Genomic DNA, 21,277 nt, shown 5'->3' with positions numbered 1-21,277 from the left:
TCTGTCGAGTTCAAACTCAATGACTGGTCTGGTCTGTTTTCCGGGGTTCGGAGTCTGACGGACTCGTCGAACGGCGCGACGCTACTGAGGATTATGACAGGTACGTACGACCTACACGGCAAACGGCTAAAAGTAGATTTCGCGTCTATGGAAAGCAAAGCAATATTAGCTCTCGGGAGTACTTCCGCACTCGATTCTGGGGCTCTGGGTGGATGCGCGGTTAATCACGAGTCTGATTTTGAGTGGTTTTATTTTTTTTATCTTATTTTTTATGATGTGCAGATCAGGAATCAAAGAAACTACCTTGATGTCGCGAAATACCGGAATCCTCAGCCTCAGGATTCCGGTAAATTGGTAGTACCAATAGTGCATATCCAACTGTGAATGGAACGTCGACGAACTGGCACAGACAATTAACGCAAATAGATTATTACTAGGCTAGCATATCAAAGGAAGCGAGAGACCATGGGTTGGATTACTGTTAGTGAACAATAAGCCCCCGTTGCTACGTTGCTTCGCTCCCTTTTTGCAATTCTGCCGTGGCTGTGTCTGCCTGCATGCGTGTTTTGTCATGGTGGTGGTGGTGGTGGTGCAATTCGTAACAATGGCGCGCGTAACGCCCCAGGTGCAGTGTTGCTCCACAATTGACGTCGAAAAGGGACTGGACAGCTGTGTTGGACGGGCTTAAGCTGTCAGCCCAAGCCGAACTTCCTCGGTTGGGAAGCCTGCATAGGGCTGGAAAGCCAATTTCCCGGTGGGCGTGGCCCTTCGTAGTTCGTACCCAGCTCCGTTTCGGCTCAACCGCTCACCGATTGGCTGAGAAGCGAGAGCAGCGGCTGCATTTGTCCAGCTAATACTAAATCCACTGTATAGATTGTTGAATTTGAATGCATTGACGAGCTATACACCTACTAGGTACCTAGTCAGAAGCCATATTCTGTTGTTTGTAAAGGTTGTCTGCTCCCTCAATAACCGGTCCAATGTCAACAAAAGTCAAATCGAACAGAATCCCTTGAATTGATCGATCTTTGCGCCCAATACTAATGTTAGAGTATGCATGGCGACGTGCCATCGAACAATGGCGTAATTGCTCCAAGCAATTCGTCACGGGTTACGGGGTTTCCGATATGCCGAAACCAACAATTCAAACCCCGCGGGATACGACATTATCGCTGAATAGTCGTATTAACGCAAGCTACATTACCTTTACCTCCTTTTAACCTGGGGTAAAGATTTACCTTTAATTTTGATCCGAACGGATCAGGCTCCCAAGCCGGAAGCATATACTAAAAGGGGGTACATATAATCGTTACGAATTAAAATGGGGTGCGACGTTCGTTTTTGTTCAAACAAATGCGTATTTTCTTAGGACGATTTGCGACGTGTTCGAAGTTGCAAACACGATTACGCAAGCACAGAGGCGATGCATCCATACCTAGGTAGGTAACCGGGTCAACCGTAATGTACGAAGTATATATGTAGGTAGGTACCTACGTAGGTAGGTAAGGTAGGTAATCAAGTAGCGATCCGAATACTTCCATTATAGCGGTGAAACATGTGTCGTTTTTTTTCTGTCGACTATGGCAAACATGGCTGTCTTACTACAAGGGGATTTGTTTCTTGCAAGTGACCACTTCATTTGAATTGCATGCGCCAAAGGAACTTCCCGGAACCACCGTCGATCATGGTTGGCTAGGCAATGATAACTGCATGGAGCTCAAGATACAATTGAACAGATTAAAATTTGGGCAACATGATGGGTATCTTGTACCATAATGAGTGCACATTCGCATCCCGAATGGACAGACGGATGTAAGGCAGCGACGAGAGTTACAAAACCCCGACTTTCCGGAAACAAGAATATAGAATTAGGTATTTAGTTGACCCGGCGATAGCAATCTTTCAAATTCCGTGCCCGATTTGAGATGACGGTGGACACGCGTATAATTGAGATCAAAACCCCAGGGAATGAGATGGAGAAATAAAGGACCCCACAAAGATTAGGTCTAGAATAGTTCAGAAAGAGATGGAGCGGGATTGGAAAGAGTCAGAATTAGGCGAAAGCAAAAGCAAGTCCCAAGGCTTATGAATCTGGGGTTCATCACAAATCAAAGCTGCTTACACAAACGAACGAGCCCCCTTCGAGGTTGGCAAGGCTTGGCAAAGGTACGCCGGGATTGGGTCCATTGGCAGTGCTGGAGAAGAGGGGGAACAGTAAACCGCTGTCTGTGTAAGCCGCATTAGACTTGACCCGGGCGGCGTGCCGCATTGGGAAATGGATTGAGGCTGGGTATGATAACCATGCAAGAATGATTCACTGTGAGCAGGCCCCAAATCGACATCCGGGGCCGATCGAGGACCGGATTTAATTTGCTTCATAACTTTTACGGAGTGTGACTCTTGCATGCATCTTCTGTGGGAGCTACGCTACCATTAGTGTAACAGACAAAGGAAACAGGGTCAATTGACATATTCGTAAATTGTCGTGGCAAAAGCCACCGACGGAATGTGATTGACTAAAAGACGTCGTTTTCAATGACCGTGTGTTGCTATAGACCTGTCTAGGCAAGAGTCAGCTCAGCGTAAGTTGGCTCATGGTGAGTGAGCTATTCGTACGCAACAAAAATAAGTAACTTTCGCCCAATAAACCAAGAAGCGAATACCAAAAGCCATAAAACAAAGTCTCGGCACGATATCATTTCCATAGCATCGCGCCGCTCGCATGCCGAAAAAGTCTCCATGGCCATCTCTCGGAGCCAAGCGGGTTTTTGCGCAACCACCGAGGCCCGCTAAGGATTGCTAGCTGGCGTGTACGTACCACTGGCAAAGAGGGTGTGTGCATTGGTTGGGATGACAAAAGTGTTGGTGCCTGGAGACAAGACGGAGGTACTTCGCTAGCCCGAAAACTCCGTTTGCCGACCCGCAAGCGGGCCTAGGTGCGGCGGCTTTACACAAAGTACCTAGGCTGGGAATAGGTACTCCCTAATCCCTATTATTCGTAAGTCAGAGGCAGGGCAGCACGGGGGCTTACTTTCCCGCCAAGTGCCTAGGGCCAAGGTGGGGCCCGAGGGGGGTGTGTGCCAACGTTCCGGGACACCGCTTAGGTTTGTCAGCTGCGTAGAATCTTGCATCTGCTGATGCAAGCATGGGTGGGCCATGGGCATAGCGACTTACTTCCGCGATTAATCCATGCCTTTTGACAAAATACGGTCAGCCGTGTTAGACGCAACCCTTAGATACAAGAATAGTGCCTCGCCCCCGTCTGGAAATGCCTTTGTTTGTCCTGCAATTACCTACTCGGACACCAAAGATAGCAAACAGTCGCCGACTTGACAAAGAATAGCAAGCGTCACTACCAACACTCAACCTCGAAGGCTTGTTAACCGAACTTTGAAAAAATAAAGTCATTGTTACCTCGCCAAGCTACTGTCTGCTGCCTGAAAGCCTAGCCTGGACCCATTTTCTATCATCGCTGCAGTCTCAAGTACCCATTCGCTGCTGCCCCTCCCTTGCCGAAAACGGGTCATTCCATTAAAGCAGCCCAAACGCCAACACCCCTGCAAATTGCATTTCGAGCTGGCGCCTTCTTTGACTCATCATAGAAGTTGCATAATCTGCCCCAGAAAAATACCCTACCATACTAAAGCACATTTACTGCCACTACTTGATTAAAAAGTCCTTTGCTGCCCGAGGCATCTGACAATGGTTTCCACAACAATTCAAACAACTTTACCAACCTCACAACCACAACCGTCCAGCGCCAGGCCAGCATCTCCTCTACTTGCATCCCCATTCAGGAGAAAGACCATGAGCATCACACAAACATACTACCTGGCCCACAAGGCCCGGGCCAAGCTCTCCTCCGAGGCCCAGCGCCCCGACCACAACCTCCGAAAACTCGTCGGCAGCGCTAACCTGCTCGACGCCCTCATGATGGAGCTTGCCGACGCTGAGCGTGAACAGGAGTCGTGGTTCAACCAGTCTGTCCGTGCCAGCACAACGCCCAAGAACGCAGAGAGGAGGGTGCAATGGGCAGACACCGTCGTCGAGGAGCCTGAGGATGACTGGGAGGCCGACGACGCAGCATCAGACTCTTCTGACGATGAGAGCGAATTCGACGACGACGAGGATGTTGAGATGGCAGACATTGTTTCCCTGACCAGGGTACCTTCTGCTGCCACTAAGACTGCCGCTTCAATGGCCGCACAAGACAGTGAATACTTTGATGACGATGAGGACTACGAGCACCTGTCCCTGACCAGGTCGCCATCGCACTCGGCCTCACCACCACCCCCGCCTGACTTGGACGAGGACGACTCTGACATATCAGAGGACGAGTCGATGCCGCCGTCACCGGAAACTTCCGCCCTGCCTGCATTCAACGAGAAGGAGGCCAAGCAACAACAAGAAACACAATCACCACCGACATCACCAACAGGACAAGGGTTCTACAGCGAGGGGTACTACATCCCACCGAGGAATCCTGCCGGCTTGATCTCAGCAATATCGGTCTACTAAGAGTGCATCTCGATGAGACACCTTATTCTTGTTTTATTTTTCCAGGCACGGCGTTAAAAAAATATTATTTGATATCGGATATCAGCGATGGACTCCTGCTTTTTGCAATACCCAACCCGGTTTTTTGTTTTTGTTATACGCGATCCTCTTTTTGGATCTGCTGGGACACACTCTCCACTACCAGAAGCATGCAAGCTTATTTCTTCTTATTGTGCTTACTCTCGATTGCAAGGCATGTGCAACGAAGGGGGAATTGGATCATGCATGGGACCTATACATGGGTCATTATGACGATAGTGCAGACAGACTCTCGCAGCGTGAGTAGCTGCCGATAGTCCAATGCAGAGAAATTATGTAAATCAATAATAACAAAAGATTCATTCATGACAATCTTAACTCGCGTTCCCAATCGAACTTGTGACTGCTACTTGCGATGCACCTCAAATAACGGAACCGAAACACGACGGCCGAAGCTTCACAACTCATGTCTGCCCCTAGTGTGTCGGGCTCTGTGTCTCAAAACGAGAAGTAATCACAAGCTATCTACCTGACCTAGCTCGCTCGCTCGCTACCCAAGGTACCCAGGTACGTACCCATTTGCATGCCACCTACATTCGTAAGTGCTCCGTACCGAGATCTGAGCGGCGCCGACGTCGGTGGAGTTGCGCAGATCCCCGATGCGACTCGATTACCACAAGGAGATGGACAAGTGTGAATCATACCCAGGCCGGGAAATTTTCCTTCCTTTCTTTTTTTGTCCTCCTTTTTTCTTTTCTTTGACAACTCCACCCTGGTCAAATGGGGCTTTTAATATCTCTGCGCCGTGCACAGTCAACCACCAACCAGCCCAACCCTGTCCGGCTTTGTCAGATTCTTTCGCTCCGCCGCCCAAGGGGACCTTACAACCTACTCCTGTAATTAATGGGAACTGACCTGACTGTACTTGTGTAGGTACCTTACGATGTAATAAGCACTTTAATGCCGCGACCTTTTGCCAAGCCCAGCCCCACATCCTAAGCAAGGTGGCACGTAGCAGGTACCAGTCCTCTGGAGTTTGGCGTCTTGGTCGGCCCCGAAAAAAGGGCGGAAACTCCGACGGGTCAAGCTTGGCAAGTTCATCTGTACTGACCCATTATGATTGCTCAGCTGACTTTGGGATTTTTTTTTCTCTCTTTTATTTTTTTTATTTTTTTTTGTATTTTTATTGTCTCCCCTTTAATTTTTTATTTCTCTCAACCTCGAGTCGTACCGTTCATGTTAGTTCCTAGGATGACTAGGTATTTATTGGATGAGATGAAGTTTTCGGCACAGACAAGCTAAAACAACAATTTTTCACGTGGTCATTTTTATCAAAAGGACTCGAGAAATGTAGTTGTAGTTTTTTGCTTAATCAAGATTCCAGACTCTTATGACTAAGTACTTGTGGGTAGTGTACAATTTCTTTTTTCTTTTCTTCTTTTGGCTTTGCTGGTTCAGATACCCGGTCCAGACCCTTGGCAGGTCACAAAGTGGAAAAGGGCAAGCTGAGAAAGAGCGCAAGGCATTTCACACACTGCCAAGTGCGGAACACAGTCATGTCCGACCGAGTGTGGGATTTTTTGACTACCGCCGACGAGAAAACCCCACTGAACACCCAGATCCCCACTTGCCGAGCCAAAAAGGAGGTTTCGGCCGACCAGCGGACGTTTGGACATGCAACCCAACCAACGGCGACGCAAGGAACACGAACGCTTGTTGGAAAATAAGGGACAAATGTGCACAATTGTGAGCGAACCTTGATCAACCTCCTGAGCAGGAAAAAAAAAAAAAAAAAACCTCCACTGTTGAACACGGACTGGGTCGCCCGCAACTTGGTATGTCCTTGTTGCACAGAAATAAAACAGGCAAGACCATGCGGGATGGAGCGACGAACTCGTTTTTCATCCCAAAAAGTATTTGTCCGTTGATGGTGTGCGGTTTTTTTTTTTTTTTTTTTTTTTTTGGTATTTGTACCGCTACTGCGTACCGCATACTGATTACGTGTTACTTAGTAGAAACTTAGACTAGGGCATCAAGGCCGGTAAGGTACATGTAGGCTAGATCTGTCCTTGCAGGATTGGTCCACCAAGATGCAATCAAAAATTATATCGGTTATGTAGGAAAAAGCATGCATCCACAACATAAAAAAACCAAAAAAAAAAAAAAAAAAAAGGGCGCGGCTGTGACTAATACTCTATGACCTTGCGTCCGCCCTTCTGCAAAGGCCCAGACCATCGGGAAGCGCTAGTTGACTCGACAGGTAAAAAAGCAAAAGGAAAGACAAAAATACCGGAACACATCCGTGCTGCTGGAATTCTTTTGACGGCTGTCCCTTGAGAAACAAAGTGGGCAAGGTGGGTTAGTCGGCTTCTTTGCCTAGCGTCGGCGATGTGAAGACGGATCACACAATACCCGAAGATCGGGGGGGCGGGTAATGTATTCTCTCTCTTGAAGATCTTGATAAGATACGTGCGGGAAAAGATACCTAAACCTGACCAGCGGACTTCGCAACTGATTTAATACGCGAACATTGCGAATTGCATGCGTGAATACATCATTGATCTGCCGGCAGGGGGCGAAACCCCTCCAATGATGGCGATACAAAAAAAAAAAAAAAAAAAAAACCATAGGTTGCGTTTATTTGAATTGGTTTCATCCCTTCGAATACTACCTGGACTCCCTTTATGGCCAAAAACTGGGGTTATCCATCCGTCATCAGCTCCTTTTTTAAAGTTACTCCGCAGTTTGCGAGTTGCTTGCTGGTGACTCAAGTCGACGAAACACGAACTGTGTGTATGCAGACTTGGAACCGTTACCACTACCTACTGGCAATACAAAGAGGCCAGTTTCAAACCAAGGTGACCATAGTGTGAAATGTACGCTGGTGGTGTACGATGTCAAAGGAAGAAAAATCCAAAACTCAACAGGCGCGGTCGTGAAGCAGCCACCCAGGACTTCTGCAGTGAGTAGCAAAAACCTAGCTAGCCTACAGCATAGTCTTTGCCGTGACCTTGGCGCAAAGGACAAGTCACCAGCGCAGGGATGCATACCTACTCCGTAGGCAAGGAATACATGGAAAGCAAAGTCGACAAATCGGTATCCGTAAAGCCACTGTTATCGCGCCTCACGCAAACGATGTTGGCGGCAAGGCGGTAAGATGGAAGAAAAGTCAAAAAAAAAATAAAGATAAAAAATATATAAAAAAAACTCCCAAGGGGGCGAAACAACGCCAAGTCGGTCTGCCTACCAAGCCTTGCAGGCCTACTATTGAAATCTCAACAACCTCCACCCCTCAGCCAAGGTGAGCTCGTCCAGTTTGGCAGCCCTGGAGCGCCATCTTCGCTACACATACCGCCCCCGATTATCAGTAGTGGCGCACGTATCGCTAAAGCTCGAGGTTGGGAAGGTAGGGGTCGGATGGTGGCTAATTCCATGAGGTAGCTGCCGAGTGGTACATTCAACCTTTTCTTCTTTTCTTTGTTAACAAGCGTCCGTGTCATATCCCTTGCTTGCTTTGGTGCTGTGGCTTTTGTGCAGTGTCTCGGGCTCAGACGTGTGCATCCTAAGACACATAGGCTTGGCTTGATTGTGGGTGACCTTAACATGAGCGGTCAAGTGATGCATCACCGGACTCTTGCATCTGCGATAAACCATCTCGCTCAGACTTGCGGGGGTAAAGTTCTGTGCTTCAAGGTGTCAAATGCCTGCCTACCCCCACCAACTAACAGTATCATGCACGCTAAAGTTCGGAGAGTGAGTGAGAGGATCGTAGCGAGTTGCCCGTTATCATGCTACCCAAGCTAGCTAACCCACATTACCCGCGGACTCCGTATCTGTACGATCCAAGCTCATAACATTGACTTTTTTTTTGCACGTGGCATGAAAAGTGCATTAGATATGGATTGGTTGACAACTCCCCCGCGACCAATACTATGTTGCGGAGCGTGCCATGCTGCATGTCGGACACTTGCAAGTTTTCTCGTCCCGAGCGATTGATTCGGGGACATTCCTGGCCCGGTGTTCGGCACCGGCCCCATATTAAATTCCAACTGCAAGTAGTAGCCTACTTTTGGTACGTTACTCCGATAATGGCAACCAACGTTTCTCCAATCGGCAATTCTACCGGTAGGGTACCTCCGTGGCTCCGGTATTACTCACCCCAGCTACGGGAATTGAGCTTGACCACTTTTGCCTCCCTGCCTACAATTAATTTGAGGTATTGGGAGACTGATTTGAGTGTTGAGGATCTGGTTTGTTTTAAGAGATGCAGTTGTACGGTAGAAAAGTTGCCAGCATGTGGTTCGGTTCTACATTCATGCTGGGTGGGTCAAGATGGAACTGTCAGGTCTGATCTGAAATTCTGAAGAGCTAGATGGTCAATCTCGGAGTTACGATCGCTTTGGGCCGATCCCTGTCGGTTCCGTCAAATTTGCACTCCGCAAGATCCACGCAGCAAATTCGATAATGCTGCCGTTGATTTTACGTCATCGCCCGCAGCTACTCTACCACGGGCGGCTTTATCGGATAGTTGAGATCCGTTATTTTCTCGAGCAACAGCGAAGCAACCGGGGAGGCCTTGTCGAGTAAAGACTTGGTTCTAGCGGTTTACACAATGCAAGCCTCTAGATCGGCGACTCGCCACTTGTTGCGGCACGCGACGCGTCCACCCTCGGGCTTCGTCTGCCGCAGCTGTCTGTCGCGTCGGTCCTCGAGCACGTCCGCTTCTCCCCGATCACCACCACCACCACCTCCGACTGCGGGGTTCACTGCCCTCAAGTCTCGTCGTCTAATATCGGTCTCCGGCCCCGATGCTGCCAAATACCTACAAGGCGTCGTGACCGCCAACATCATAAACAATAACAAGACCGGCTTCTACACGGCTTTCCTTAACGCCCAGGGGCGTGTGCTGCATGATGTCTTTATATACCCGGATGCCAGCAAGGATGGCGAAGGGTTCCTCATCGAGGTTGATGCCACTGAGGCAGAGCGCCTGACCCGCCATATCAAGCGCTACAAGCTCAGAGCAAAGCTGAACCTGCGGCTCCTGGACGACGGGGAAGCCACCGTGTGGCAAGCTTGGGACGATTCAAAGGCCGACTTTGCGCCTGCGGTGGGCATGACGACTCCCGTGCGAGACCCTCGCTCGCCAATGCTGGGCTACCGTGTCCTCACCCCCGGGGACCATGCGCAGACGCCCCAGCTGGACTTGGACCCGACCCCAGAGACGAGCTACCGCATCCGGAGGTACCTCCAAGGAGTGGCCGAAGGACAGACCGAGATCTTGCGCGAGCATGCCCTCCCCGCAGAGAGTAACATGGACGTCACGGGCGCCATCGACTTCCGCAAGGGCTGCTACGTCGGGCAGGAACTCACGATCCGCACCCGGCACCGCGGCGTCGTGCGCAAGCGCATCCTCCCGTGTGTGCTCTATGACCATTTCGCGGCTCCCGAGCGCTTAGAGTACAAGCACGATGGCGTCGTGACTGCCGAGGGCGTGCCGCCCGAGACGAGTATCGGGCGCGCCACAAAGAGAGGCCGTAGTACGGGCAAGTGGCTGTCCGGGGTCGGCAACATCGGACTGGCACTTTGTAGGTTGGAGATTATGACGGATTTGACCCTGCCTGGGGAGCCTGCCGCGGCACTTGAGTCAGGCAACGATGAGTTTGTCTTGACGCCCAAGTCTGACGAGGACGTTGGCAGTGAGGGGGCCCCCTTCAAAGTGAAAGCGTTTGTTCCAGACTGGTTGAGACAGGGCTTGGCTGCTCAGACTGCTGGTCACTGATTCTGTATAATAAGTCTTCACGACGGGTGTATATGTAGATTGTAAGATGAAGAGCAGCAGCAGCCAAATACTATGTATGTAAAGAAAAAAAGAACACAGCATAAAGGTATCCGGCTCTTACTTGCCATGGGTATCATATTTATATTTTGGGTATCATGCGCGTATCTATCCTTCTAAAGCCTGCCGGAGCCACTGCTCTGTTTTTTGCGCTGACTGCAAGGTCTTTTCGGTTGCTGCCAGCACTTTTTCCCTCGAGTATGCCGAGTCTTGCTGACCGTCCGCCGAATGTGCGCTCAAGAATGCGGCGGTAGCGTCCCGCCACGTCTGGTAGGCAGCCGCCTTGGCTTTTGTGGTTGACCAAGGAGTATCTCCTTTACTGGAATTTGTATGCGCTGCCGGCTCCTTACCCATCGCCATGACCAGCGAGGTTGCCGCTTTTGCAGAGTCTCTTGTCTTTTCGATCGACGAGGAAAGGTTCTCCCCTAAAGCTGGCGAGCCGGATTCCCTGGCAAGCGTTGCCGTCCTTGTGGCATCCGCAACCGTCTGCCGAACAGCAGCCATGGCGTCGTCCGGTCCCTGGTCCTTGATCGACGGTGACACGTCAGAGTGTGTTGCTAATGGCACGCCCTCCTTCTCTGCTTTCCTCCTCGCCTTGGCCGCCTTCTTCTCGGCGTTCTCCCTGAGCTTCTGCTCAATCGCCGCCTCTCGCGCATCCCGCTCGGCATCCTCAGCCCGACTCTTCATCTCCTTCTCTGAAGCAGCTAGCCTCTCGCTCTCCTCCGCCTCCCGCCTCTTCCTCTTGACGTCCTCCCAGGCCCGCATGGCCTCCTGCCTCTGGCGCGCCTCCTCCGCTGACAGCTTCTCCTGCTGCTGCTGCCCTGTTCCCAGCCCGCCTTGACCCCTTGCCGCTCTCTCGGCTGCCTCGAGCTCCTCAATCATGCGCCGACGGCCGGCCGACATCTCATCCTTGCGGCGCTGGTTCTCGAGGGCGGCGGCGCGGGCGCGGTCGTAGACCTCGCGGGCGGCCGGGTCGAGGAGCACATCGCGGGCGCGCGTGATGCCCTCGTACTTTTCCGGGTCGTAGGCGTCTCCCGCCTTGTCCGGGTGATACTTGAGACCGGTGCGGCGCCAGGCGCGGTGGATTTCGTCGTTGGTCGACGTCGCGTCCACGCCGAGGATTGAGAAGAGATCCGTCATCGGCGCAATCTCCTTCGCGTACGCGATCAGGTCCGCGGTTTTGTCTGTCATGGTTGCGGGCACCGATCAAGGCAGTTCAAGATCAATGGTGATGAATAGTCCGTCGGGAATCGCATACGTAGAGAAATATCGCCGCCTGGTATGAGTATGGTTTGTAACCTTGTTATCGATACAATGTCCGCGCTAAAGTGATTGCTGCAGTGAGTGGACAGTGCGATTATGGCATCATAGCACAGTGTGTCTCTCCCGCAGATCCATCAACTAATCATTCACCACTATAGATAGGCGAATATGTTCTGCTCCAACCAACACAACACAACATTTGGTTCGATCACGCTTCACCAGAAGCTCTATATCCAGACTATTGCCATGGGCTCGGTCATAAAAGTCTGGTAGAAGAATGTTCTCATTATGGCATCCCTTGTCTCTCCGGTTTACTAGTCACCTTCATCCAGTCACATGCGTGCAGTTTAGGTACTACTCAATTACTTTCAAACCATCTGTCTATTGCGATAGATCGGCAAGCATATCTCTTATTTTCTTCCATCATATATGTTCTTTCGTTTATTATGCTCTCTGTTGAAGCGGCCAGATACAGAGTGGCAAGTCAACTTTTGTCTGTACTACCTGCCTGTCGGCTCAGTAAGTTGCTGCTAGCCTCTGCTCAAGATATTTACCACTGTTGATACCCTCATATTTCTTGTCCGCTTCCGTCTGGTACGTTCCAGGGATGGTCTCAATATACGCGTCGCTATTGGGGTTGCAGAAATAACTACCCAATGATGTAGCAGTCAGTCGCCTAAGCCTAGAAATATTTGGTGATTTAAGTTCAAGTTTTGGAAAGAAATTGACTCACGCAATGCTATACCGAGGCGGGTACACATCGCCTTCGCCTGAAGGCGGCTCAACTACGCGGTGGATGGTGCTCTTGATGGTGTCATTGCTCCAGCGTGCAAGCAGGTCGCCGGCGTTGACAACGCAGGTTCCAGGGATCGGGGTAGCGTCAACAAACGCCCCATTTGGCCCCTTGACCTGCAAGCCACCCCTAGCATCCTGGAACAAGAGGGTGATGGATCCATAATCAGAGTGTTCGCCGGCGCGGACCTGGCCCGGGTTGATCTGGAACACATTGCGGTCGACTGCTGGATAGTGCAACAGTCGAAGGGTGTTGTCACCCACGTCGACAAACCGGTCGAAATAGCCCGGGTCCTCGAGCCCCATACCTACAGCGATAGCCCGCATGACCTCGACGTGGATGGCCTTGCATCGGTCGAAAAAGTCGAGCATCGTAGGCTTGAACTCGGACGTCGCATCAGTGTCATCCTTGGGCCATTGGTTCGGGTATTCGGGGACGCCTTCACGGCCGATCTCAAAGCTCTCTTTCATGTCAGGATTCCCGTCCTTTAGCTTTTTGACTTCGTCAATGTCGGCCAACTGGGTCACCTTCTCACGGCCGGGGGCCGAGTATCCTCGGTTGCTAGCCGGAGTCGTCCAAGCGAGATCCATCTTTGTCTCGAGCGGCACGGTGAAAAACTTGGCCGACGTGGCGAAGACATGCGACAGGACCTCAGGCTCTAGGGGCAGGTTCTTCAGATAAATGAAACCAGCCGTTTGGAAGCCGTGGAGAATGGCCTTCGCGGTTTCTTGTCTTTGTGCATCATTGCCGTTAAGAAACTTTGAAAAGTCGATGAGCTGTTTTTTTTTTATCAAAACAGTCAATAAACTTATTGGTTTTTTTCCAAAAGGCGGGATGAGGGGATTACATACTGGGATGAGAAGGCCCTCGGCCGACACTGCTGCCTTTTCCATTGTTACTATCTGGATGGGGCGAAATCCCTCAGGTGAGCGAGTGCAAAAGAAAAAAAAAAGGCTTATGTCGCTATTGGTGTGACAAAAATCTTCCCTTTCCCGCTCTTGTTGTTTTACTCTTGTTGAAAAGTCTTTTTGCTCGCTAGCGGTCCTATGCCAGCGATGAGCTGATATTCAGTGGAAAAGTTATCTTCATGGCGCTTTAAAGCAGTTTCATGGTCATGCCCTTCAGATGGTGGCAGTTTGGCTGGGCCCTCCCTCCATCTCTAGGTTGTTATCTCCAGGCTGCATGCGCCAGTACGACCGATTTAGAGGGGGTCCTCCAGCTATCTCTCCCTGAAGCCCCCTTTAACTATAAACTGCCACCTTCCTTGTGTGTAATTCCAGCATCCACTCGTCTGCGCCTGCCGAGATACAATTTGCCTGGTACAGCCTCTTCGACCCCTTAGTGGGGGGGGGGGGGGGGACACTGCGGGGTATTGGGCCATTTCTCCTACGTAGTACTTATTAGTAGTAATCAAGGTAATACTAGGTAGGCAGGCACAAGTTTACTATTCGCTATCGGGCAGCTATCTGTGGCCGATTCGAGAGCCTTTTGTGTACGACGTTGAGGGGTAATTGGATGGAGTCTGGTATTCTTGCGTAGCCTCAACTCCACGGTACGCACCATCAAGGGCGCTAACATCTACTCGGTATTTACTTCGATTACATTTGGCGCTGTATTTCTTGACGTGCCTTTCATACTTTTAACCTTTCAAGGCAAACAAATATACTGATATACTTGACTTGATTTACAAACAATTAATGGCCCGGTTGAGCCCCAAGCAGACATACACACCATGGCGTCCTCAAACCGCATTGTTGACATACACACACATATGTACCCTCCCTCATATGTCGACATCTTAAAGTCCAGACAGACCATTCCTCTAGTCCGCACGTTCGACCCTGCTCAAGACCCAAGGCTCATATTACTTGCGGCAGAAGTGGAATCTTTGAACAATGCCGCCTCGAGTGATGCTCCCGACAAGCGTGCAAATCCACCTGGCCGGCCCTTGACAAAACACTATGCGTCGCTCGGACAAAAGATTCACTTTATGAACACTCACAAGATAGACATATCAGTCATATCCCTGGCAAACCCATGGCTTGACTTTCTTGACCCGTCTGAGGCTGGCTCAATCGGAGAGTCCATCAACAATGAGTTCGACTCAATGTGCAACCAGCACCCGGGCCGCCTCTTCTTCTTTGCGACGTTGCCCTTAACGGCACCCCTGGACACCATACTCGCATGCATATCTCACGTCAAGTCGTTGAAGTACTGCCGTGGAGTGATCCTGGGCACTTCGGGGCTAGGAAAAGGCCTCGATGATCCCGAGCTGCTGCCTATATTTGAGGCCTTGGGCGCAGCCCGGCTCATGGTGTTTCTTCACCCTCACTACGGCCTTCCAAACGACGTCTGGGGCCCTCGGGCAAGCGCCGAATACGGCCATGTACTCCCTCTCGCATTGGGTTTCCCGATGGAGACGACCATCGCCGTTGCGCGCATGTACCTGGCGGGTGTGTTTGATCGCGTCCCCAGTTTGAATATGCTTCTGGCCCACAGCGGTGGCACACTCCCCTTCCTGGCCGGCAGGATCGAGAGCTGCATACTTCACGACGGTCACCTGATGCGGGAGGGCAAGGCAGGTGGGCCAGGATCGGGCCGCCGGACTATTTGGGATGTGCTCAAGGATCAGGTTTACCTGGACGCTGTCATATACTCCGAGGTCGGGCTCAAGGCGGCCATAGACGCGAGTGGCGTGGACAGACTGATGTTTGGAACCGACCACCCCTTCTTCCCACCGCTGACCAGTGATGAAGATGGTGCATGGGAGAGCGTAGGGCTCAATGCTGAAGCCGTGGACAAGGCGCTGGGTAGTGGGTCAACGGCAGCTGCTGGAGTCATGGGCGAAAACGCCATCAGGGTTCTGCGTCTTTACGAAAGTTAGATATACCTCGATAGAAAAGGGGCCCTCATAACTAGAACGGCGATAATGTCCTAAAAGAGATCATGAATTCGAAATGAAAACAAAACCTCGGATACGACCAAGCCCAGCCAAGCTGTTTTTACTACATACAGACGATCTCAACAAGTAGAGCAAAAACATGGGCATTAATTACAATCTTCCAGAACCGTTCTCCAGCCTGATATGAAAGACGGGTCGGGGCAAACTCAACGATTCGAAATATAGGACTGATTGTTTTGTTCAACACTGATAGGTCTACATAGATTAAAATGACAATTTGTATTGGATTGTACACTGTTAAACACATCTTCCATAACCCGATCGCATAACCGCTACACGTTACATGTTTTGTGATATCGGACCTTCTCACATTTTTCCTCTTGTCTTTATTGAAACCAAAGTCAATTATTATACTAAAGGTATCATCACTGCTACATTTACATTCCTTCCATCAAATACAAAAGACATCTATATATGTCTCAACGGCTAAACGCCTTGTCAAAGCCAGTCAGTGTGTACCTATAACGGACCTTGTTATCCTTGACGCCCTCGACGGCCTTCTTACAGCCCTCTTCCGATACGTCGATCGTCTCGACCCACGGCTTGACGTTCTTCTCGGCGGCCAGTTTCAACATGGCATCCATCTCTTGGTGGTTGCCGAGGTGGCTGCCGGTCAGCTTGGCGGCGTTGGGGGCAAAGGCGAATGCAGTGAGCTGGGGCACGGGCTTGTCCGAGATGCCGACGGTGTGGAACTGGCCCTCTATGTTGAGCGTCGACATATAGGCAGGGAGATCGAACTGGTCCAGGGCGTCGGCGGCGTTGAGGATAAAGTCAAATGTGAAGGCGTAGGGCTTGTGCCAGTCCTTATCAGAGCTGACAATAACCTCCTTCGCACCCAGCTTCTTTGCGTCCTCGACCTTGTTCTTGGAGTGCGTGATGGCGTACGTCTCGGCGCCGAGGGCCTTGGAGAACTGCACACCCAGGTGGCCCAGACCGCCGATGCCGACGACGGCGACCTTCTTTCCTGGCCCGACTCCGGCGCGGAACAGGGGGGAGTAGACCGTGATTCCGGCACAGAGCAACGGCGCAGCAATCTCAGTCTCTAGCCCGTCGGGAATCTTAAAGGTAAAGTACTCGTGCGCACGGATGTGGCTGGCGTAGCCGCCGTGGGCGCTGCTGCCGTCCTCATACTTTGCATTGTACGTGTCCACCATGTGCGGGCAGTAGTTTTCGTTCTTGCTCTCGCAGACCTTGCATTTGAGGCAGGCCCAGACCTGCGCACCCACGCCGACGCGGTCGCCCTCCTTGATCTCGGACCGGACCTTGCTGCCCACCCGGACGGCGCGACCGACCACCTCATGGCCGACGCAGAGTGGGCCTTGAAAGTCACCCCAGCCGCCCGTGAGAGTGTGGATGTCTGAACCGCACACACCGCACGCTGCGATCTCCACGTCGATGTCGTAGTCCTCAAAGGGCTTGGGCTTGAGCTCCTGCTTGGAAAACTTGTTCCACGTCTTGGGAGAATCGACGCAGAAGCCCTCGAAAGTCTCTGGGTAACCCATTTTAAGAAGTTGTGGTACTGATGACTGGAATATGCTCTTCTGGGTGTTAAGAAATAAAAGGATCGAGCTGATGCGATAATGATCAGTGTCTGGATGACGATCAAGTATTTGCTTATCTGTAGATTAAAAAAAGAAAAGGTGAATCCTAAATCCCAAACATAACCACGATCAGGACCGCCGGAGTCTCTTCTTATATATACCGGCTGATAGCATGGTACCACCAGGCTTGCTAGGCATTGTATTCACATACCTTACCCCCTTTACTCGATAACAGAGGACGTAGGTTGCCACCAGTGGGTTTTGGCGATTTGCTAGCTAAATGTGGATATCAGTTGGGTGACGTAGTTGACTGACTCTACCCGTCAAGAAAGCTTTGTAAATCGAATCCAGACGCGCATCATTCATGACGCGCAAATCTCTAGAGCTTTTGCGGGGAGTGGATTTTCCGCAACTTGGATCACTGGATATGTGAAGATGAAACCTTTCTTCCGCTTCGCCGCGGAGCAATGCCGTACTCATTCCTCTTGCCCGATCCTTTTACCGTACGCCCCGACCATGATCAGAAAATGACGCCACCAAGAAATATGTGCGGAATTTTTTCATCAAGAGATGAGAAATAATAGCAAGGAGCCCAAAATCATGCGGTATTTCGGGCTCCATGTCGATGTAGCCTTCATCGGTCTCCCAGTGCTGTGACCTCTCTTCCGTCAATGACGTCAGAGAAGCAACTCGGATTGAAACTTCTCATCAATAGTCCCCGACGGTGATGATGTTTGACACGGGAGTACTTCCTCTTGGACAAGTTTCCCTGTCGGACCAAGATACAAGGTACTTGGTAGTTGGCAGTTGGTCGTTGATTTGTTTGAGCGCAAACACCTTCCCGACTATTATTGGCATAGCAAAAGTCCAACACACATCACGTGGCATCGAATCCACCTTGATCTCGGCAAGTTTCGAGGAGTACTGCATACCTTATCATATTAACTGCACATTTGACACTGTACAAAGACCAGATCCGTCATTTTGCGACACGCGAGACAGATTCAACCTTCATATTTCCATACCAAATTTATGTTATTCAACAGAAACTACTCGGCAACCTCAGGCGGGTCTTTTGACAACACGCCACCCGGCATCATGTTTGAGATACTGGAACCCTGCAAAGGTGATTGCCAACACATGGCAGAGATTCACTTCAAGGCGATGCATTCAAACCCACTATTGCACGCTCAGTTTCCAACGGAGGAAAGTATCCGTCACCTTGAAACCTTCTTGGGGAGACATTATGAAGTTGTAAGAAGTTTGGCAGCCTACCGAGCTCTGATAGCCAAACACATCACGTATGGCTGCGTTGCCGGTTTCGCGTGTTGGGAAACAGACATCAGTGACGGGGAACAGGAGCATGGCAAGGCCGAAGACAGCGATCTCAGGTACTCTAAAGGCTGTCGAAAGGAGTATTTGGAGCAGTACGCGGCACTCGCGGCGAACGCCGAGAAGGAGGTAATGCGTGGAGAGCCTTGCTACCGTAAGTCACCATGTGAAAGAGTCAGGTCAGGTCGACTAAAGCAGTCGTCCGCAGACCTCTCGTTTGTCTGTGTCCACCCTGACTACCAGGGGCAAGGAGCCGGCACGTTGTTGGCCGAGGCGGTTTTGTCTCGCGCCCAAGCTCGCAGTGTTCCCGTCTACCTCGAAAGCACCCCCGAGGCTGTTCGAATATATGAACGCCTGGGCTTCGTGGCTGTCGGTGGATTCGAAATGGAGATTCCCCGGAGCGGTGCTAACACACCTACGGAGAAGTATCGAGAGGTTTGTATGTTGTGGCGGCCCAGTCCTCAAATATCCTCAGATGCCCAGTGAAAAAAAAAAAAAAAAGAAAACTGTGGGATGAAAGCAAATGGGCCCAGCCCCTGTCGATACCGTCTATGCAAGCCTTGCTACAAACTGAACAACAGTAGATTTGGAAAGTATGATAGAAACCGTGCTGCTTGTTAAGTTATTCTCATATTGTGATGCTGTCTGGAAAACTACACGATCCACACTTACGGGGCAGATCACCATTTGGAACAACAGTAATTACTTCTTGAACGGCACCAAAGCTGGCCCTGCAGCTCCACGTTCAACTCCTACAAGCTGCTGTACTTTTTAAAGGCACCAATCAGTCCACCGGTCGATGAATCGTGGCCCTGTCCGTTGCCCGCCTCGTTCAACTCCTGGAGAATCTTCTTGGCCAGAACCTTGCCGAGCTCCACACCCCACTGGTCGAACGAGTTGATATCCCAGACAGCACCCTCGGTGAATGTCAGGTGCTCGTAATAAACGATGAGGGCGCCCAACTCAGCGGGCCCAATGTGACCACCGACAAGGATCGAAGTCGTTGGCCGGTTTCCAAGGAACACCTTGTGCGGCACAAGGTTGTCCGGGACGCTGCTGTCGTCAGCACGGACTTGTTCGGCCGTCTTGCCAACCATGAGCGCCTCAGCTTGGGCGAGATAGTTGGAAGCCAGCATCTTCTGGTGAAGGTTGTCTGAAATGGGGTTGTGCGACTTGGCCGCCAGGATGAAGTCTGTAGGGATCAACTTGGTGCCCTGATGCACGAGCTGGAAGAATGAGTGCTGTGCGTTTGTGCATGGCTCGCCGAAGAGGATAGGGCCTGTGATGATGCTGTGATTAGCGGTGACAACCTTGCAAACCTAAAAGCGTGGCACTCACCGGTTGTGTATTTAGCCGGGGTCCCATCGGAGGTGATGCTCTTGCCGTTGGACTCCATCGACAACTGCTGAAGGTATGCAGGGAAGCGGTGAAGGTACTGGTCGAATCTGGTCACAGCAAACAAGTCAGCATATTTATTTTACTTTCCGAAGCACAAGTCCCGATCACAATCAGATATTACTGGGGTACTTACGGTGCGACCAGATGCGTCTGAGCATTGTAAAAGTCAGAGTACCACACACTCAGCAGACCTGCGATAGCAGGGATGTTCTCCCTTAGTGGTGCCTCACGGAAGTGCTTGTCCATGGCGTGCGCACCCACCAAGAACTTGTGGAAGTTGTCGTAGCCAATATAGAGCGCAACGCTGAGGCCAATGGCACTCCAGACTGAGTAGCGACCACCCACCCAGCTCTCAAAGCCAAACATGTTCTTGGCATCGATGCCAAACTTGGTGACCTCACCCTCGTTTGTTGACAGAGCCACAAAGTGCTTGGCAATATCGCCCTTGTTGCCCGTCTTCTCGAGGAACCACGACTTGGCAGTGTTGGCGTTGGTCGTTGTTTCGGCGGTGGTGAAAGTTTTGGAAGCAACGAGGAACAATGTCGTCTCGGGATCGGAAGCGGCAAGTGCCTCGGCCATGTGAGTGCCATCGATGTTGGAGACGAAGTGCAGCGTCATGTCTTTGGCACCGTAGTGCTTGAGGGCCTCGGTGACCATGACAGGGCCGCTAGATTGGGAGAGAAAACGGCAAGTTAGTCACCTGTATGGAAACACAGAATCCCGTGCAGCCGAAAGCAAAAAAAGTACTTACAGATCAGAGCCACCAATGCCAATGTTGACAATGTTGGTGAGCTTCTTGCCTGTGTAACCCTTCCACTCGCCGCTTCGGACCTGCTCTGAGAACTCCTTCATGTGCTCGAGGACATCGTTAACACCACCCTTGGCACCCATAACGTCGACACCCTCGACAGACATGGGCCACGGCTCTGATCCGACATTGCGCAGCGCAGCGTGGTAGACAGCCCGGCCCTCGGTGAAGTTGATCTTCTCGCCCTTGAACATGGATTCACGCTTCGTCTCGACTCCGGCTTGCTCGGCAAGCTTGGTCAGGAGGTCGAGCGTCTCCTCTGTGAGAAAGTTCTTGCTGAAGTCAAAGAGGATCTCGGTCGAGCCAACGGACTCTGGGAGCTTGAAGGTGCGTGTGAACTTGGAGAAGCGCTCAGGGTCGGAAGCAAAGGCCTCTTTGAGCACGAAGCTCTTGCCCACGGAGTCACGGTGAGCTTGAAGCTCGGCCCAGGCGGGAAGAGAGCTTGCTTGCGGCATTTTAGGCTGGTGTTGTTGTTGTGTACCTATAGTTAAATAGCTATCTGGAATAGGATTGGAGTAGAAGGTTTAGGACGCGATAGGCAGCTTGGCGATCGTAAATTGACAAATTTTACGGGGAAGAGATTCTTGGTTTGATGAATTGGTTGGCTTATACGGAGACGAGGTAGAGCTGGAACTGAAAAACTGGATGGTGTTTACATGACATGTATAAGCAACCACTCCAGTCCGGTCCCGCCGGTACCTTCTTTGAATGCATTGTGGGACAGCTCCATCGAATACACCAAGCAAATACCTTATGCTGCTCGCTTCATCTACCTGCGGTTTCAAAGATTCAACCGTACCGACCA

General features: G+C 51.1%; 9 protein-coding genes across 9 annotated transcripts; 5 read left to right on the top strand and 4 right to left on the bottom strand.

Annotated features, from left to right (window-relative positions):
• Window positions 1–3,207: 3,207 nt before the first annotated feature.
• Window positions 3,208–4,908, top strand: MGG_06484 (uncharacterized protein). The gene has a single exon (XM_003717029.1). It carries the CDS (start codon window positions 3,703–3,705, stop codon window positions 4,516–4,518), a length of 816 nt encoding a protein of 271 aa, XP_003717077.1. The 5' UTR covers window positions 3,208–3,702; the 3' UTR covers window positions 4,519–4,908.
• An 841-nt stretch (window positions 4,909–5,749) lies between these two features.
• MGG_17179 (uncharacterized protein) lies at window positions 5,750–6,263 on the top strand (the record flags this gene model as incomplete). Its single annotated transcript, XM_003717028.1, has 1 exon — window positions 5,750–6,263. Exon 1 carries the CDS (start codon window positions 6,093–6,095, stop codon window positions 6,261–6,263), a length of 171 nt encoding a protein of 56 aa, XP_003717076.1. The 5' UTR covers window positions 5,750–6,092.
• A 2,504-nt stretch (window positions 6,264–8,767) lies between these two features.
• MGG_06485 (transferase CAF17) lies at window positions 8,768–10,505 on the top strand. Its single transcript, XM_003717027.1, has one exon. It carries the CDS (start codon window positions 9,149–9,151, stop codon window positions 10,316–10,318), a length of 1,170 nt encoding a protein of 389 aa, XP_003717075.1. The 5' UTR covers window positions 8,768–9,148; the 3' UTR covers window positions 10,319–10,505.
• A 216-nt stretch (window positions 10,506–10,721) lies between these two features.
• Window positions 10,722–11,566, bottom strand: MGG_06486 (uncharacterized protein; the record flags this gene model as incomplete). Its single annotated transcript, XM_003717026.1, has 2 exons — window positions 10,722–10,752; window positions 10,785–11,566. The coding sequence occupies 2 exons, from the start codon at window positions 11,564–11,566 to the stop codon at window positions 10,722–10,724; spliced, it is 813 nt and encodes a 270-aa protein (XP_003717074.1).
• A 405-nt stretch (window positions 11,567–11,971) lies between these two features.
• MGG_06487 (thymine dioxygenase) lies at window positions 11,972–13,724 on the bottom strand. The gene is made up of 3 exons (XM_003717025.1): window positions 13,283–13,724; window positions 12,372–13,207; window positions 11,972–12,287 (listed from the first exon to the last, which is right to left on the bottom strand). Exons 1-3 carry the CDS (start codon window positions 13,322–13,324, stop codon window positions 12,155–12,157), a joined length of 1,011 nt encoding a protein of 336 aa, XP_003717073.1. The 5' UTR covers window positions 13,325–13,724; the 3' UTR covers window positions 11,972–12,154.
• Window positions 13,725–13,870: 146 nt separating this feature from the next.
• MGG_06488 (2-amino-3-carboxymuconate-6-semialdehyde decarboxylase) lies at window positions 13,871–15,633 on the top strand. The gene has a single exon (XM_003717024.1). The coding sequence runs from the start codon at window positions 14,164–14,166 to the stop codon at window positions 15,313–15,315; it is 1,152 nt and encodes a 383-aa protein (XP_003717072.1). The 5' UTR covers window positions 13,871–14,163; the 3' UTR covers window positions 15,316–15,633.
• Window positions 15,558–17,741, bottom strand: MGG_06489 (NADP-dependent alcohol dehydrogenase 6). The gene has a single exon (XM_003717023.1). The coding sequence runs from the start codon at window positions 16,893–16,895 to the stop codon at window positions 15,813–15,815; it is 1,083 nt and encodes a 360-aa protein (XP_003717071.1). The 5' UTR covers window positions 16,896–17,741; the 3' UTR covers window positions 15,558–15,812.
• Window positions 17,742–18,032: 291 nt separating this feature from the next.
• On the top strand, window positions 18,033–18,752 carry MGG_06490 (uncharacterized protein; the record flags this gene model as incomplete). Its single annotated transcript, XM_003717022.1, has 2 exons — window positions 18,033–18,420; window positions 18,475–18,752. 2 exons carry the CDS (start codon window positions 18,033–18,035, stop codon window positions 18,750–18,752), a joined length of 666 nt encoding a protein of 221 aa, XP_003717070.1.
• Window positions 18,748–21,095, bottom strand: MGG_12822 (glucose-6-phosphate isomerase). Its single transcript, XM_003717021.1, has 4 exons — window positions 20,416–21,095; window positions 19,798–20,331; window positions 19,605–19,711; window positions 18,748–19,545 (listed from the first exon to the last, which is right to left on the bottom strand). The coding sequence occupies exons 1-4, from the start codon at window positions 20,925–20,927 to the stop codon at window positions 19,019–19,021; spliced, it is 1,680 nt and encodes a 559-aa protein (XP_003717069.1). The 5' UTR covers window positions 20,928–21,095; the 3' UTR covers window positions 18,748–19,018.
• Between the last annotated feature and the right edge of the window lie 182 nt (window positions 21,096–21,277).

This window comes from Pyricularia oryzae, chromosome 4, assembly GCF_000002495.2.
Source record: "Pyricularia oryzae 70-15 chromosome 4, whole genome shotgun sequence".
Taxonomy (NCBI): Eukaryota; Fungi; Ascomycota; class Sordariomycetes; order Magnaporthales; family Pyriculariaceae; genus Pyricularia; species Pyricularia oryzae.
This window is presented reverse-complemented; position numbering and strand designations above follow the sequence as displayed.

Coding starts and splice junctions, on each gene's coding strand:
- MGG_12822 (XM_003717021.1), bottom strand. CDS start 20,927: ATGCCGCAAGCAAGCTCTCTTCCCGCCTGGGCCGAGCTTCAAGCTCAC. Junction 20,332..20,415: donor GGCATTGGTGGCTCTGATCT/GTAAGTACTTTT, acceptor CTCCCAATCTAG/CGGCCCTGTCATGGTCACCG. Junction 19,712..19,797: donor CAGACGCATCTGGTCGCACC/GTAAGTACCCCA, acceptor TGCTGTGACCAG/ATTCGACCAGTACCTTCACC.
- MGG_06485 (XM_003717027.1), top strand. CDS start 9,149: ATGCAAGCCTCTAGATCGGCGACTCGCCACTTGTTGCGGCACGCGACG.
- MGG_06484 (XM_003717029.1), top strand. CDS start 3,703: ATGGTTTCCACAACAATTCAAACAACTTTACCAACCTCACAACCACAA.
- MGG_06487 (XM_003717025.1), bottom strand. CDS start 13,324: ATGGAAAAGGCAGCAGTGTCGGCCGAGGGCCTTCTCATCCCA. Junction 13,208..13,282: donor CCGAGGGCCTTCTCATCCCA/GTATGTAATCCC, acceptor AAAAAAAAACAG/CTCATCGACTTTTCAAAGTT. Junction 12,288..12,371: donor CCGCCTCGGTATAGCATTGC/GTGAGTCAATTT, acceptor ATCATTGGGTAG/TTATTTCTGCAACCCCAATA.
- MGG_06488 (XM_003717024.1), top strand. CDS start 14,164: ATGGCGTCCTCAAACCGCATTGTTGACATACACACACATATGTACCCT.
- MGG_06489 (XM_003717023.1), bottom strand. CDS start 16,895: ATGGGTTACCCAGAGACTTTCGAGGGCTTCTGCGTCGATTCTCCCAAG.